The 16,232-nt window shown below is 45.4% G+C and overlaps 1 protein-coding gene across 12 annotated transcripts in view; it reads right to left on the bottom strand.

The window, feature by feature from the left end:
* Positions 1-16,232, bottom strand: part of XIRP1 (xin actin binding repeat containing 1) — a 49,950-nt gene that overhangs the window by 12,503 nt on the left and 21,215 nt on the right. For 11 of the 12 annotated variants that reach the window (XM_074946345.1, XM_074946348.1, XM_074946350.1 and 8 more), the window contains 2 exons: positions 2,742-2,884; positions 893-946 (listed from right to left, as the gene is read on the bottom strand). In XM_074946345.1, coding sequence (XP_074802446.1) covers positions 893-946; positions 2,742-2,884 — 197 coding nt within the window. The remainder of the gene's footprint in view (positions 1-892; positions 947-2,741; positions 2,885-16,232) is intronic. The other variant, XM_074946356.1, reaches the window with a different exon arrangement.

Here is a 16,232-nt window from a genome sequence, read left to right as displayed (position 1 = left end):
TTATGAGGTCCTCACCTCTCTTCTGGCTCCTCAGCATGAGAATTAAACCAGTTAAGATGCAATTAGACTTGGTGGGCCAAATTCAGAGGTGATACATAAGGAGGGGAAAGGAAATCTAAGCAGGTGTAACATACACACTTTGAGGGGCCAGGAGAAGGTGTAAGTTACGCCACTAGATTCCCTCCAGACCTATTGGGCCAAATTCTGCTCTCGGTTACATGGAAACATTGATATTGAAGTGAATGGGAGTTGCATCTCTGTGACATTAGAATTTTGTCTGCTTATACACTGACTTTGCTCCCTAGTATTTTAGCTTGTGAAGTTTGATTGATTTATGGCATAATGCTATGTTGAATGCACAGCATCTATACTATAGGAGATTTACTATATCTACTATAATCTATAGGAGATTTTACCAGTGGGAGGTAGCGGATGCTAATAATCATTACCTAGGAGAGACCCTAATTCTAGCAGTCCATCTTTCAACATAAGCAGAAACCTTTGCATGCCATTAAACTTTGTGTATTTTTTCACTCAAGATCGGTTATGTGCAATGTTATGTCACTCGGTTAAACACACACATACTTCCATTTTAAAAAAATGCATTGAACCTTAGTAACAAAAGACCAAAATGAGTATATTTCATGGCAAGTTGCAAAACACTGCAGCTTCATATGAGCTGATATATTTCTAAATTCCTGGACCCTTTTTATGTAAGGCGATTTTGAACCCCATAAACAAGTTCTAAATACGGCTGGGTAGTTGAGATGTCAGACCTCCATATTCTGCATGAGAGCGCTCCTCATTGTCAAGCACAGCTAGTTAAATCACACTAGACACCAGTCCACAAAGACTTGGTTAGACAACCACACGTATTCTTAGCATTTCCTACCTTGCTTGCTTTCTGGCTGTCAAGACGATGAGCAGTGCTCTCCTTTGTGGTATTCTGAAAGAGAAATAAAACATAATTATATAGAACTGCACACATTCACATGTGCTCTGTGTGCGTGTATGTCTGTGTAACTTACTAGTTCTTACATTAGACCTTTTTATTATTTCAGAATTATGTTTTCCAACACAAAACCCAGAAGAAGGCGTTATAATTGAAAACCAAGAATGCCCTAGTGGACCGGTAAGTGCATTGTGGACATGTTGATTCACAGGAGAGGCATGGAGTGTTACATACATAAGTACAAAGGACGGGGAGCATATGGGAATCGGAACCTGCATGGATGAGAGCATTGTGGTGGGGCTACAATGATACTGTCCTCTGATTTAGGAGCAGGAGTGAGCCCTAAGCGTGGACCAGATAGCTAAGCTACTTGAGAAAGCTCATATTTAAACCATTGTTCTCAGCTGTATCCATTCTTCACCTGCCCCTTTTTGGTACCCCGCCCATTTGTGAATAAGGGAACCGGACGTGAATAGAGCTTCAGACTTCATGCCGCTCAGTATGGACGATTGCCCTAGGGCTTAACGCGGCTGTGGATACATCCCCATCTGAGCTGGGAGCTGGGATTCCCAGCTTTGGTAGATGTACCGTCGTAGCATAGCTGTGGTAGCAGAGACAGCAGCTTGGGCTAGCCGCCCCTGTAGGTTCCAGGGGGCCTGGGTGGGTTTGGATTCAGGTGGTGAGTTCGAGAAGCCGCCCGTGCCATCCCAGTTACGCTGCTACTTTAGGTGCTAGCTTGAGCAGAGCCAGCAGAGGATTAGCTGCATGAGCCAGGCGTGTCACCTCCCAGCTCAAATGTAGATGAAGCCTGACTGGATAAGTTCCCCTCGCGCTGTGTTAGAGTGCACCAACTTTGTGTGTGCTGCTGCACTGCCGGCACAGGGTGACTTGATGTGGTTTTATATAGGTGTTTCATGGAAAGAAGATCCAAGTAAATGTCATAGAAAACCTTTCCCTTCCAGTCTGAAATTGATTTATCCATTAGGATTTAGGTACGGCCTGATCCTGAAAGGTGCCGAGCATCCACAACATCCCTTGAGGTCAACGGGAACTGCGGGTGCTCAGCCTCAGTTAGGATCAGACCCTAGGGTCTGGCACCTTTTGAAAGCTCCAATGCATATTACAAATTACTATGTGTCTCCTACAGGGCCTGATCCTGCCCTTTTGAAGTCTATTGGACTTTTGCTATTTACTGCAGTGCAAGTGGGATCGGACCAGCAAGGCTGAGGATGACTTTATTTGTTGCTGAAATGTAGTCACCTCTGGGGTGTAAGACAGGAGCAATTTAACAGCACGCAGCAACACTGCTCAAGAATGCAGGGATGGGAGTGAACAAAATCACAGGCCGCTGAAGCTGCAAGAATACTGTAGATGCTTAACATAGGCACTGTACTTGAAGATGGTTATTAAATATACAGGATATAGAATTGTGTGTGTGTATACACACACACACACACACACACACACACACACATATATATGAGTGTCTGCGTGTATATAATGTATATACAATATATGTATGTGTACATGCATGTATAATATAACACACAACCCTTCTACCAGGGGCTTATGTGTGTATATATATATCTATGGTAAACTAATATGTTTTGCAGTTCCTTGGCAAGAGAAAGATGGTGATTTTTGGAGGATTAATTCCATATTCTTCCAAATCTATATAAAACAAACTTATTCTTTCCCCTCATTATGGCCAGTTGCTGGGAACAGACATTGCTGAGATGCTTTTGGTGACTCATACGAGGGCCAGGAATGAAAAGCATGAGATACTTACAGACTTTGGGAGGCTGCCTGCGTGAGCAGCTGTCTCAGACAGATAGAGAGCTGACCGCTCCTTCACGGAGGGAGAGGAGGGTTTCCCGTGTCCTTGGTGCAGTATGCGTCTAGTGTTGTCTAAAACTGACTGTGTCCTCTCAACTGAAACAGGGACAGAGGTGTATGTTAGATATACGCCAGAGTGCCGAGGCAGCAAAGAGGGCTGGCCTTATGCACAAGCGAGACAAGTGACTGCATGGGGCCCTGACAGGAGCCTCAGCAACTCCTCACCCAATCCCTTCAGGAACTCCTGTCCCAATTGCTCAGGTCTCGAGTGGCGGGGGGAACTGGGTGGTCAGTCACTGAGGCTAGGGGACCCTGCTCCAAGGACAAGTCGTTGATCTGTTTGCATGTTCTGGGACTGGATAGGGAAGCAGCCCAGGGTGAAATGTGTGGCAGATGGGGAGCCCTGCTGATCACAAGGTTCCTTCTTAACTGTGATTCCTCTGGGGTTATGAAAGAGACAATGAAACTTTCCAAACTCTCAAGGGGACGGAAATTAACTTGTGAGATGTGGGTTGGGGAGAACTAAGAGATCAGACGGAAACTAGGGGACACTGGAACCGCCATACTGGACTGGAGCATTGGGCCATCTAGTCCCAGGTCCTGCCTGTTCCATACCATGTGCTGGAAGGAGAGACCACGTCCTGGCTGCCACCTGTGAGCAGCAAAAGACATATTTTCAAACAGTCTCCTCATTCTGTTGTCTTATCAGCAAAGCTGCATTTCTGTAAGGCTCGGACCCGGACCTCATAGAGCTAAGGCAATGCCACCTTGATGTTGGAATGCAACTGCCAGAAATGAGAGGGTGGGGGGAAATGAAACTCTTATTTACTTGAAACTTTAATCAACACCCCCTTCTTATGGCCCCATCACTATGCTACCTGCGCCCCTCACAAGTAGTTAGCTTCACAACTCCCCTGTGAGGTAGGGAAATATTATAATCCCCATTTTACAGATGGGGAATTGAGGCACAGAGTGGTTAATTGATTTTTCCCAAGGTCATGTGGGAAGTCAGTGGCACAGCTGGGAATTGAATTTGGATCTTAGCCTAATGCCCTAACCACAAGACCATCCTTCCTCCCTTATGATAGATATCTGCTCTTCTCCTTGAGCTGCCAGCACCCACCCCAAGCATTTGCTAACATAATTCCAACACTGCCTTATGGAGAAGGCCACAGTCTGTTGCTTGCCCGCTTGTCCACTTTCCTTTTCCAGTAGTTCTCCCCTGCTCACTGTTACCCAACCAGTGCATGTGTTTGTAGCTAAGGGCCTGATCCTGAAGTCATTGAGAGCTTTGCCACTGACTGAGATGAGATCAGGGTGAGACCCTAATAGAGAGATGGATATTGAAATGAATACACCTATTGTGGCCGATTGGACCGTGCCAAAAGAGATCCAGCACTCCCTAGTCCAGCCAATGTATTTCTATTTTGCTTTGTCATGAGTAAGGAAGGCAGATATCCCAAATGCACGCCAAAATATCACAAATGCCATCACAAATTCCACAGCCCATCGCTTGTATATGTACAGCTATGTCCACATATGAATGCACGTGGATATGTGTTTTCTCTTCTTGCTAGTCAAGATTTTATTTCCCCTCTCAGTACAAGAGAGGACCACAGCACCTTGCTTGTATGCTGCATGCCTCTTAAAAAAAACCCAGTGTTTGTGGCACTGCAATTTACGGCAGTATTTACAGTGTTTTCTACTTGAACTACTGTATAGGAAACACCACAATAAATCCAACTTCTGCAGTGCAGTAAAGGTTGCTTTGGTTTTTACAAGTGACCACTGTATGCATATTGATGGTGCTGAATAAGTAATAATAATAATCCTTTTGGTTCATTATGCAGCATTGCCAGCCCCACGCATTGAGTCAGGTCCCCAAGAACCACACAATTGGCTTAAAATAACGACACAGTGAAAATAATAAATTGGAGGGTCCTTTTTTTTTTGCCTTCTTGATTTTGATCCTCAGATTTCACATTGATTAAGCTTTTCTCTGCTCACATCAGTGCGAGAAATGCACTTTTCAAAACCAATGGAAAGCTGAGAATCTCACACAATAATATGACCCCAAGGGATTGGGCTTTAGGTAGTATATCAAGTAGCATGAGACTCACGATAAAATCGTGAGACCTGGTGACAATGATACACACACACTAGAATGGTGTGTCTCACCCTGCGATTATTGGTGACCGTTTTGGCAGTCCATTGAAAGGTAGTAGGTCACATGGTGCTGGGTGTTCCTCCTTGCTTCCAGTTGCTTCTACAAATGCCCAGGCCTTTCAATGCAGAAAGGAGGTTGGGTACCTGGGAAGCAGCTGGAAACAATGAGGAATGAGCCTAGTTGGATCTGCTGGGGTCACTGGCGCATAAGAGAAGGAGAGGAAATAGATACCACCAGCAGAACATTCCAAATACGGGGATCTATCTAATTATTACTTTTCTATGCAAGCCGCTAAGGTATTTGCCACATCAGTATTTGAGAATGGGAAGGGGAGGATCAACAAATTGGAGAGGGTTCAGAGAAGATCCAGAAGAATACTTAAAGGATTAGAAAACATGTCTTACAGTGATAGACTCAAGAAGCTCAATCTCCATTTAGCGCAACAAAGAGAAGGCACCACAGAGGAGCCCACAGCCTGGCAGTGGGGCTCACAGGCAATGCAGTGTCTGCACAGACACTGCATCATCCTAATTACATTGACCTACGCACTACGCCTCTTGTGGAGGTGGAGTTATTAGGTTGGTGTTGTGGGGGACTTACGTAGGCAGGAGCAATGCTGTAGTGTGGACGCTTACAGAGTTAAGTCGATGTAAGCTGCTTTACATTGACCTGACTCTGGAGTGTAGACCTGACCTAGGTGTGCAAGAGGGGTTTAGGACTGGGGGTGGAGCTTAATTTTCATCACTCCCTCCAGCCCCTCCCCTTGCAAAGAACCACAGTCTATGTATGTGTAACACCAACATACTGTTTGTCGGTGGACGGGATCGAACCTGGGACCTCTGAAGCTTAGTGCATGAGCCTCTACTGCATGAGCTAAAAGCCACGTGGCCCCTAGCTCAGGCTGTAGAGCAGACTCATTAATCTCTCTCTAAGTGGTCTCGGTGCCACTAGATGGAACAGAACACCACACCCAGGAGGTGAGTGAGTTAGATATGTATGAAATCTCTGAATTGAAAATGATAAATTCAAACAGACTGATAAAAAGATAAAAATAGCGGGATTGATAATGCCGCCTGAAATTCAGGTATACGGCCTACAGCTAGTGGGTCCAGGCACTTTAGAAATTAATATTATGGAGCTGCATAAATATTCTATATCCTGAAGCCATCCAGGGATGTGCTGTCTGCATTAGTTACCCTAGACATAGGTGCTGGAACTAAGGGTTCTGGGGGTGCAGCTACATTCCCTGGCTTGAAGTGGTCTCCATCATACGCAGCGTTTACAGTTTGGTTCAATGGCTTTCAGTATCCCCACTACACAAATTGTTTCAGCAGACCTGCTCCTAGGTTTGTATTTTGGTGGTACTGCAGAGTACTGTTTATTATGTGTATTCCCAGAGTGCCTATGAGCCACAGAAATGGACCAAGACAGCATTGTGCTAGGTGAGTGTAAACACAGAACAAAGCGATAGTCCTTGTCCCAGAGAATTTATGGATATAACATTTTTTTTACCACCTAATTGAGATTTATAGTAGATTAAATCATATGCCTAGCAGAAATGAATGACTCCATTGCTAGCATGTGGCAAAATTCTTTTCCTGAGTGCCGCAAGCATTTGGATCCACTGAATGAAAGACCAAAGGGCTGCTCTTTGGATGATGGACACAGTTAGATATAAGACTTTCAGTCAAGTCTCTTCCTGTCATTTTCTTTCTTTTTCTTCTACGGTGCTTGGGATTTGCAAACCTGCTCTTTGCTTATCACCGTCCCGAAAATCACATGCCTTAGATATAGGGAGTTAAAAACAGCAGCATGAGCTGTGTGCTCTGAAAGCATGGAAAGTATGCAATGACCCACAGCTTTGCAGGACAGCATGGGCACAGCAGCCACTCACTAAATTGCTAATTATAGATAATGGCCCACACAGCTGAGGAACAACAATTCATCCTGGTAACCAGAAAGCCAGGCTATAAACTGTCTGCAATTATTAAACAGCATTTTATACGGGGTCTAATTATTTGACATTCAGACAGCAACTGGAATCCCAAAGCGCTTCACAAACTATAAACATATCGTTCTAGTGCAGCGCGGCCACCTCTGGGGCAAACCCTTACTGATCACAAAAACTGCCATGGAATCTCTTGGGTCTGGTTAAAATGTTTGAGACCCTGGATTGCAACATCTCATCCGAAAGCTCTAGTAAACTGTACGGGACTCAATTTTCTACCTTCCCTCGAAGAAGGGCCAGGCTGACGCCGCTAGAATTTGTTTTATTTATTACAGCCGTCCCAGTAGCACTGGGCAGACGCTGACATAAATAAAACAGACCCTGCTGTGGCCCCAGGGAGTCTAGGGATTTAAAAGCTGATACTCTGATCACGACAGCCACCCTCACTGGCCGGCTGATTAAAATGTGCTTCCGTGACCGCTGCACCCTGCAGTCAGTCCTGATTAGGAAAACCTGCCGTTGATGATTTCACTGGGAATTTTGCCTGGGTAAAGATTGTAGGATCCAGCTCTGATTTGGTTCCCATTGTAGACCACATCAAAATGCCCATCGGCTCCAATGGAGCTGGAATGTCATGGAGCATTTATAAATTGAATCTGGGAAGCGGCGACGGTTTCTGTACCCCGGCAAACACCTCTGGGTAGTCATCTAGTTCTGTTAGCCGTAACCTTCAGCTTGGGCCAGCTGGCGGGCTCAGCTCAACAGAGGCCTGGAGCGGCAATCGAGGCCCAGGAAAGCTGCAGGCACGAGCTGAGATGCAGCGGGTAGAAGTCTGCAGTGGCCCAGCAGTGGAATAGCAGGAGGTGCTGCAGGCCTGCTGAGTATCAGCGAAGTGTATCAGTGGTTAGCTTGCACAGTGCCTGTCTGAGCTACGCCCAGCGCCAGCTAGCGGCCATTAGTCTGTCACTTTTCCAATCATTTAATTCATCTTTACCTTAAAACACACGCCTACAGCCAGAATCTCAGCTGTGTAAATTAGTGTAGACACATTCAAGTTAACGGAGCGATCCTGATTTACAGCTGCTGAGACTCTGCCCCACAAAGTACAGAAGAGAGGACCAAATTCATCCCTGATGCGACTCCACTGAAATCAGTTAAATTACACCCGGGGTAGAGTTTGACGCGTTGTATATTTCTGTTGTCAAGCCTGTGTTTAAAGCACATTTTAGCCTGGTGCTCAGTCTCTAAAGCTAGACTCAGAGTCTCCCAGTGTTACAAGGATCTTGGAAAGCTGCATAACACAGAACCTGAGAAACCTACACTTTTCCCTGCTTGGGAAATTATGCATCATATTCATTCATATTAATTGATCAGTTATTAGACTTCCTGGGGGGTGTGTGTAGTGATAAGCCCTAAATCGTAAACACAAACAAGCATTTAACCACTTGACACTGTAGCTAAAACCACCAGAGCACACTGCCTTCTATTGAAGGTAACACTACAAGATGAAGAAAGCGTCAGAGCTACATAGGAAGAAGGTAATTATAATGCAAAACTCAATACAAAATTCTTTCTTTCTTTTCTTTTCTTAACTATGTTAGCTCCAACAGCCAGAATCCCAATAAAGGAAAACAAAATTCTTTTGCCACTGAGAAAAAAACCTATCTTTAAATAAGCTAGCAACCCTGATTGGCTTCTCCTGCCATTAAACCATTATGTGCTGTAGGGAAACAATGCCACCCACCTGTTAGTGTCCATCATCTTTCTTGCTAGGACTTTTCGTAGACCGGCTAGCACCACCGTCCCCAGTGAATTACTGAATGACTGAATCACCTAGTGAAAACCAGAAGCTGCAAGCTCAGCACCCAGTCTAGCTGAGATGGTCGGCTAACAGCATGTCATCAGCTTTGCTCCTGAAATCATCTGCACTGAACAAACACAGCTGCTAAGCAAACGCCCTTAGTCCCACCATCTGAACCCCACCTTGACCATCCCAGTAGTGGTGATTCTGTATTTCCCTGCCTGTTACTGTACAGTGGGATGGCGTAATGGGATCTGAGCTCTGCCGTGTGGGCTAATGTGTTTGCAATTTGTTTTTACAAATCCAGTGATGTGAAGTGTGAAACTGAGCTCTCAGCTCAGTAAACTCACATCTACGCAAATCAGCAATGCCAGGCAAAATAGCTTCCTCTTCTTGCTCTGAAAGTGTGGCTGATTAAAGCCACTGGAGACCTCGCCTTGCATGGTGTTTCCCCAGCCATGGGGAAATAGGTGGCTACTCTTTCCAGTGGGCTTTTCGGAGCCCTGTTTGTGCCAATCACTAGTGTACCATGAGTCACTAGCAGACGTGCACTGTGCCTCACTAAACTGAATGTGAAGTGGTTATGACGAACAGCCTGCCTTTTCACAGGTCTGTGGAAGTCAGAGCTGGCAAAGAGCTCTCTTTCCTCTACCTGCCAAAGCAGGATTGTTCTCCACGGTATGTTTTCTACCATTTGCCCGCTCTGTTTGTCAATACCTCGAGCGGCGGGGTAACTCCGTGGATTAAGCAGTTTAGCGACTGAGCGTAACCCACGTGGCTGTATGGTCTTTGACATATTCCAAGCTGGCTGGTTTTGTTGCACAGAATCTCTAGAATCCCAGCTATTCTTTGCTGCGTGGGAAGGGCTCGGAGTCACCCAGCTGCTAGGTCCTCTGCAGGAGCTGCTTCAGACTCCTCAGCAGTGTGTTTGTGTGGCCGGCTGGAGGGGTGTTCTGCAGCGTTCTTTGCCACTGCCCCCACCTCCATCTCCACGAACCTCGCCAGGTCACCCACCTTGTGCGTTAGTGAAACCTGGGAAACTCACCATCAGCCTCCATGAGATGGAGCCAGCACCGATCAGTGACCCCAGCCCTCAGTGTTTGTGCATCAGAATCACAATTTGCCTTCACCCCAGTTTTAATGGATCATGTACCTGTCGCTAGCATTGAAAGTCAGTTGTGCTGAATCACGCCCTTCCCCCTGCTTCATGGGGAGATAATCAGTCCCCTGACAAAAGGCCTGCTCAATGCGAGCGCCACTCATGTGGCTGGTCTTGTGGAATTCTCATAGCTGGGTAAGCACTAATAATAGCTGGAGAAGAAGCCAGTGTGGCAGCTTAATCTGGGAGACTAGGCGCTCATTGGCCCTGTTAAATCAATGGGAACAAGTTCAAATCTCTTCCTCCATTCTGTGCTGTGACAGCCCATTGTGCTGCTGTCAGTCCCTTGATCCATCACTTTGAGCAAAGGCCGATGGGCCTTGTTCAGCCCCGCGCTGGGTCCACATTCCTCATGGAATGATCCAGCGACAGCAGCTCTGCAGGAGCCCTTTTGTCACTGCGGTGAATACTAACTATGTGGGAAGCAGATGGGGGAGGGCAGGGGAAGCTCAGAGGACTGACCAGGCAGACTAAATCACTCTCCCTTTCTGAGGACCAGGAGTTCCCACAGCTGGGCTGAAAGGGGAAGTGAGCCTGGGGATACACCCCTGGAACTAGTGGAAAATGCTATAGACCTTCTATTAGCGTGAAGGTGGGGGCACAGGCAGGTTTTCTTCAGGCAGCTCAGCAGTGGATAAAAGTGCCTTTCAGCTATTTCTGACTTGTCTGCCCAACTCCAACTTGCTGTTGAGCATTTGGGAGACACATGAGAAAAATCATTCAAAGGCCATGTGCTGATTTTGCCAATGTGAGAAGAAAGGGCAGCATTTGCGGAGGGCAGGAAACAGCTGCTTAAAGTGAGGCTGCTGGCAGGAAAGAATCGGGAACACTGATGTCCAGAGGCTTCCTATTTATTCTCTCTTGCTCCATGCCTTCTGGAGCAGGTTTTTGCTGGTTTGCAAACTGCCTGTTTCCCTCTAACTGCCAGTTTTGCAAAGTCCAGTTGGAATCTGAAATTCAAGCTGGGCTCTTTCTAGGGATGGGCCAGCATGGGATAGTTCATTATTGCCAACCACAAATAGTCAGATGAGTCTGTTCCCAAAAAATCATGAAATTGGCCTAAAAATCACGGTGTTTTTTTTTTTTAAAAATACATCTTGGGTTTTTTTTTTCCTTTCTGGTTTTTGACCCTTTAGGTGCACCTGAGTCACATTTCCAGCCTTTTCTCCACAACTATGAGGGCTAGAAATGTCCCTTTTAAACAAAAAAGAAAGCTGAGATACTCATGTATTCACATGACTCCAGGAACTGGGGCTTTAAGGAAAACACTAAGTAAGTGAGCTAGTAACACTGTTTTCAGATTGCAAACTCTTTGGGGTAGGGACTGTATTTTATAATGAGTGTGCACAGCAACTAGCAGAATGGGGCTCTGATATCTGTTTTTGGGTCTCTAAGCTCTGTCATGGTTGGAAAAGTTTGGAAAAGAGGCGACTAAGGGGGGGTATGATAGAGGTCTATAAAATCATGAGTGGTATAGAGAAAGTAAATAAGGAAGGGTTATTTACTCCTCCTCATAATACAAGAACAAGGGGCCATCAAATGAAATTAATAGGTAGCAGGTTTAAAACAAACACAAGAAAGTATTTTTTCACGCAACGCACTGTCAACCTCTGGAACTCCTTGCCAGAGGGTGTTGTGAAGGCCAAGATTATAACAGGGTTCAAAAGGGAGCTAGATAGATTCATGGAAGATAGGTCCATCAATGCCTATTTGCCAGGATGGGCAGGAATGGTGTCCCTAGCCTCTGTTTGCCAGAAGCTGGGATTGGGTGACAGGGCATGGATCACTTGATGATAACCTGTCTGTTCATTCCCTTTTGGGGCACCTGCCATTGGCCACTGTCAGAGGACAGGATACTGGGCTTGATGGACCTTTGGTCTGACCCAGTATGGCCGTTCTTATGTCATAGATGCAAATAAATTATCATAATACAAATCTTTACCAAAAATAAAATATAAATCAGCTTTTTTTAAAAAAAGCTTGGATTTAAACATCCTCTTGCAGAGGTTTCAACCCACCTGTTGCATAGTAACCTTGTATTAGTGCCTTAGAATCCTGTTGCAACATTGTGCTAAATACATGTCAGCTGGAAAGTGAAACTGACTATAAACAAAAGAGCAGAGTGAAATGCAAAACAAGTAAATACAGAGCAGCTCTGGTGGAAAGGAAATTCTTTCAGCTTTAATAATCTAAGGTGTTATGAGCAAAACAAGTTAGGATTTAAATATTAATGAATGGCCAAGATTTTCAAAAGTGACTAATTTGGGTGCTCAGTTTGAGGCACCTTAAATGGGCCTGCCTTTCAGAAAGGCCCCAACCATTGAAAATCAGGCCCCTTGGGCGGCAGGTAGTGGAGGCCAGGCTGGGGGAGGCTGTGCCTTCCCAACCAGCCAGGCTTGGCTCCGCCCACACTCCGCCCCCGGGCTCCCTTTTGTGTTGCCACTGGGCTCCAGGGGCTGGCGCCACGCTGCACACTCTCCCTCCCGGTGCTCCCAGGCTGGGGAGGCTGCGGGCACTAGCACTGGGGGGGGGGCTGGCGGCCACGGTGGGGGGGCTCTGGGTTCCAGTGGGCGTAGAAGGGGCGGGGCTGGGAGCTAGCCTCCCCAGCCCGTAGTTCCTGTGCTGCCCATGCAGGCCCCCTTTTAAGGTATCAGAGGGGTAGCCGTGTTAGTCTGTATTCACAAAAGCAATGAGGAGTCCGTTGGCATCTTAAAGATTAACAGATTTATCTGGGCATAAGCTTTTGTGGGTAAAAAAACACCAAATAAATCTGTTAGTCTTTAAGGTGCCACCGGACTCCTCGTCCCTTTTAAGGTATCTCAAGTTGGGTACCTTAGAACTGAGGCAACCAAGTCATTAGTCACTCCTGAAAAATCCTGGCCATATAACTTGAATCTGACAGTTCTTTGCAGGTGGCATCTCACAATTTAACACTCCCATGCCATTTAAAGAGGTCCCGAGGTGACTCAGTAAAACGCAGCCCTGGACTGACACTTTGAAGCACTGGGCTGTTATTTTTGGTCTTTGTAAAAAATTCAGGCTCGATGGAATGCAGAGACACTATTCCTGGGGTGCAAAAAATGCAAAGACGCTTCCCCAAGTAACAGCTGCTCGTGGTATTGCTGACTGGAGAAGGGCGGGGGGTGCTGGCAAGGGGGCAACTGGTTAGAAAGATCCATGCTTAGAGAGGGCTTTAAGCCACGCCCAGGCAAGCCTTCCAGGCATTCTGAATTTAATTGACTAGATGGATGAAACTATGGCTGCAGATTCACAATTGTTTTACCAGTGGGGTCGCGCTTTGTAGTCAGCTTCCATTTGTAAAGGGTTGAAATAAATGATTAGCAGATGTTTTATTCAATGTTTAATAAATTATTATCGATTCCGTCAGGTCAACAGGTTGCTCATAACCATGCCTTATAACCATCTATAACACTTCTGATGTGCTTAGTAGCCTATCACAAGAGCTACTCTTGTCTGTAGCACTCTTGTAACGTATATTAATAATTTCTTAACCCTTTATGGATTTTAGTCTAAAATGTGATCACAAATGGATCCTCTGACTATTATTTAAACTGCCTCTTTTGTTCTACTTTTCTACCATACACATCTCTTTACTATCTAACTACCAGTTATTAACTATTATCGTTGTTGTTGTTGTTTTTACCTCTGAAACCCTGCAACCAAGATCAGTGCCTCATTGTGGTAGGTGCTGCATTTATCTACAGGGAGAGTCAGTTCCCATCCCAAAGAGCTCACAATCTCAACAGTAAGATGGACAAAGGAATATTATCTCCAGGTTATAAAAGAGGTTAAGTGACATTCCCAAGGTCACGCAGAAAGTCTGTGACAGAGTTAGGAACTGAATTCTGCTCTCCTGAGCCCCAATCCAGTGCTACAGCCACAGGATCATTCTTCCAATGGAAAACTGATCTTTATTTAGATGTGACTTTTTTGATAACTTATTCTCTTAGGCCTTGTCTACACTATGGAGGGAGATCGATCTAAGTTACACAACTTCAGCTATGTGAATAACTTAGCTGAAGTTGATGTACTTAGATCTACTTACCATGGGGTCCACACAATGCGATGTTGATGGGAGATGCTCTCCCATCAACTCCCCTTGCACTCCTCATTCAGGTGGAGTACAGGAGTCGATGGGGGAGCAATTTAGTGGGTCTTCACTAGACCTGCTAAATCAACCGCTGATGCATCTACTGCCGTGCGTCGATCCCCCAGTAAGTGTAGACAAGCCCTATAGTCTCCTTCTATGGTGCTTTTTGACTCATTGGTGTGACCTGAAGCTGAGCAAAGAGTTGATTCCTAAAGGTTCTTCCACTCTGTGTGTGGCCAAACTACAGCTGACAGGCTCGTAGTAATATCTTTGCTTCTGACAACAGCACTCGGAACAGTAGTACGGAGTTGGCCATTGGTTTCAAATCTTAATGCGGAGAAGGCTCGCCTTTAGTGCTAGGAATGCCATGCCTTTTAAGGCAGCTCTGTTCTAATCACCGTGAAGTGACATCCTGAGAATAGGAGTACTTGTGGCACCTTAGAGACTAACCAATTTATTTGAGCATGAGCTTTCGTGAGCTACAGCTCACGAAAACTCATGCTCAAATAAATTGGTTAGTCTCTAAGGTGCCACAAGTACTCCTTTTCTTTTTGCGAATGCAGACTAACACGGCTGTTACTCTGAATCCTGAGAATGTCAGGACAGGTCTGAGCACTGTATGTGTCTCCCTTTGCTGCATGTACTGTATGTTTCTAGGATGCAGAAGGAATCCCAGTACATAAAGGCAAGTAAATATCTATGCCCCATAAAAAGGGGTCTGACTGTATGCCTTAAAACAGTGTTTGCAATGCTGTTGACCTTACAGGTTAGCTGAGTGGAGATTTATGCTCTGCTATTGCATGCCTGTCACCAATTAAGTCATAAGTAATTGTTTCAAAGCTTTCCCATATTTTCTATTAATTTAGCGGTGGTAAATTATCATATGCACCCATGAAACTATAGACTGTTCTTAGTCAGTAATGGCCAAGAGATCTATCTTCTGCTCTCAGGGGTGTCGGAACAATTTTTATAGTGGGGGTGCTGAGAGCCATTGAATCAAATTGTAAACCCTATATATAATGGGATCCACTTCAAGCCAGGGGGTGCGGCGGCACCCCTAGTTCCAGCACTTATGTCTGCTCTGAAAAAACTAACCTTGTTTGAAAAAATCCCAACAATATCTGCAAAAACCAAACAAGCATAGCCCTTGTATTCCACTAGCATTTCCCACTCTTCCCAAGAGAGGCAAACTGTTAGCTAGGATTGGGGGGCCGGGGGGGAGGGTGTGAATGGAGAAGGGGGGAAGAGGACTGCCTATAAAAGAGCAGAAGAGAGAAATCCTACTTTTTTCATGTTGGTGTTTTAGAATAGCTCCACATTTTTTGATCCGGGCCCCAAACTTCTCCCCAGTTCAGGGGATGTGTTTGCATCCAGTTCTGATAACAGCGTTAAGTTTGTGGCACCATTTCAAGTCCACAGACAAAATCTGATTGTTATTATTTGTTATATATTTATATTACAGTAGCACCACAGGACCACTCATTTTTGGGCATCATTGTGCTAGGCGCTATACAAAGACATGGCCCCTGCCCCACAGAGCTTACAATTAAACATGATGTGAAGGGAATTCTGCCCTTTAACTGAGGCATCATGAACTGGCCAATTCCTCACAGCAGTTGTTGCAAAGGGCTCAAGCATAGAGATCTGAAGGTGCATACACACAGATCTATTGCTCCCTATACAAATGTAGAGCTTCCAGAATGTATCTCCTTTCTCAAAAGCCAGCTGCTCTCAGTGCAGTTTTGAGAGCTCCTGCCTGGAAAAGAGAAAAATTCTTCTGGGAAATCCATTCCTTGTGGTAGGGATGGAATAAAGAGGATCTGAGCTGTGCCAGGCAATGAGCTCTCTAGAGATCAGGAAGTAAGTGTGTGGGGGGGGGGTCGTACTTAGTAACCTTGAGTCACCACTGAATGAGTTACTGGTTAGTAGCTGACACTATGGAATTCTCTGTGGGGATTTCATCTATGACATCTTTGAGAGGATGAGCTAAAGGACAAAATCAGCAGAATGAAATCAACATTAGCCCAACATTTCCTATGGGTATTGTTGGGTGCTTAATTATAATCATATTTTGCTACTTTCCAGACATCTCTGTGTCTCTCAGATGTGGTCTGCACGCAGGTTTCGTACTGGTATAGCTATGTCCGTTAGCGGTGTGATGTGTTACTGATTACATTTGTACCATTACAACCCCTCGAGTGGACATGTTATACTGGTATAAAGGTGCCTAATACTGGTAGAGGTTATTCCCAGTCCCA

Source organism: Natator depressus, chromosome 2, assembly GCF_965152275.1.
Source record: "Natator depressus isolate rNatDep1 chromosome 2, rNatDep2.hap1, whole genome shotgun sequence".
NCBI lineage: Eukaryota > Metazoa > Chordata > Testudines > Cheloniidae > Natator > Natator depressus.
The sequence above is the reverse complement of the archived record's forward strand: the minus strand, read 5'-3'. Positions and strand labels throughout refer to the sequence as shown.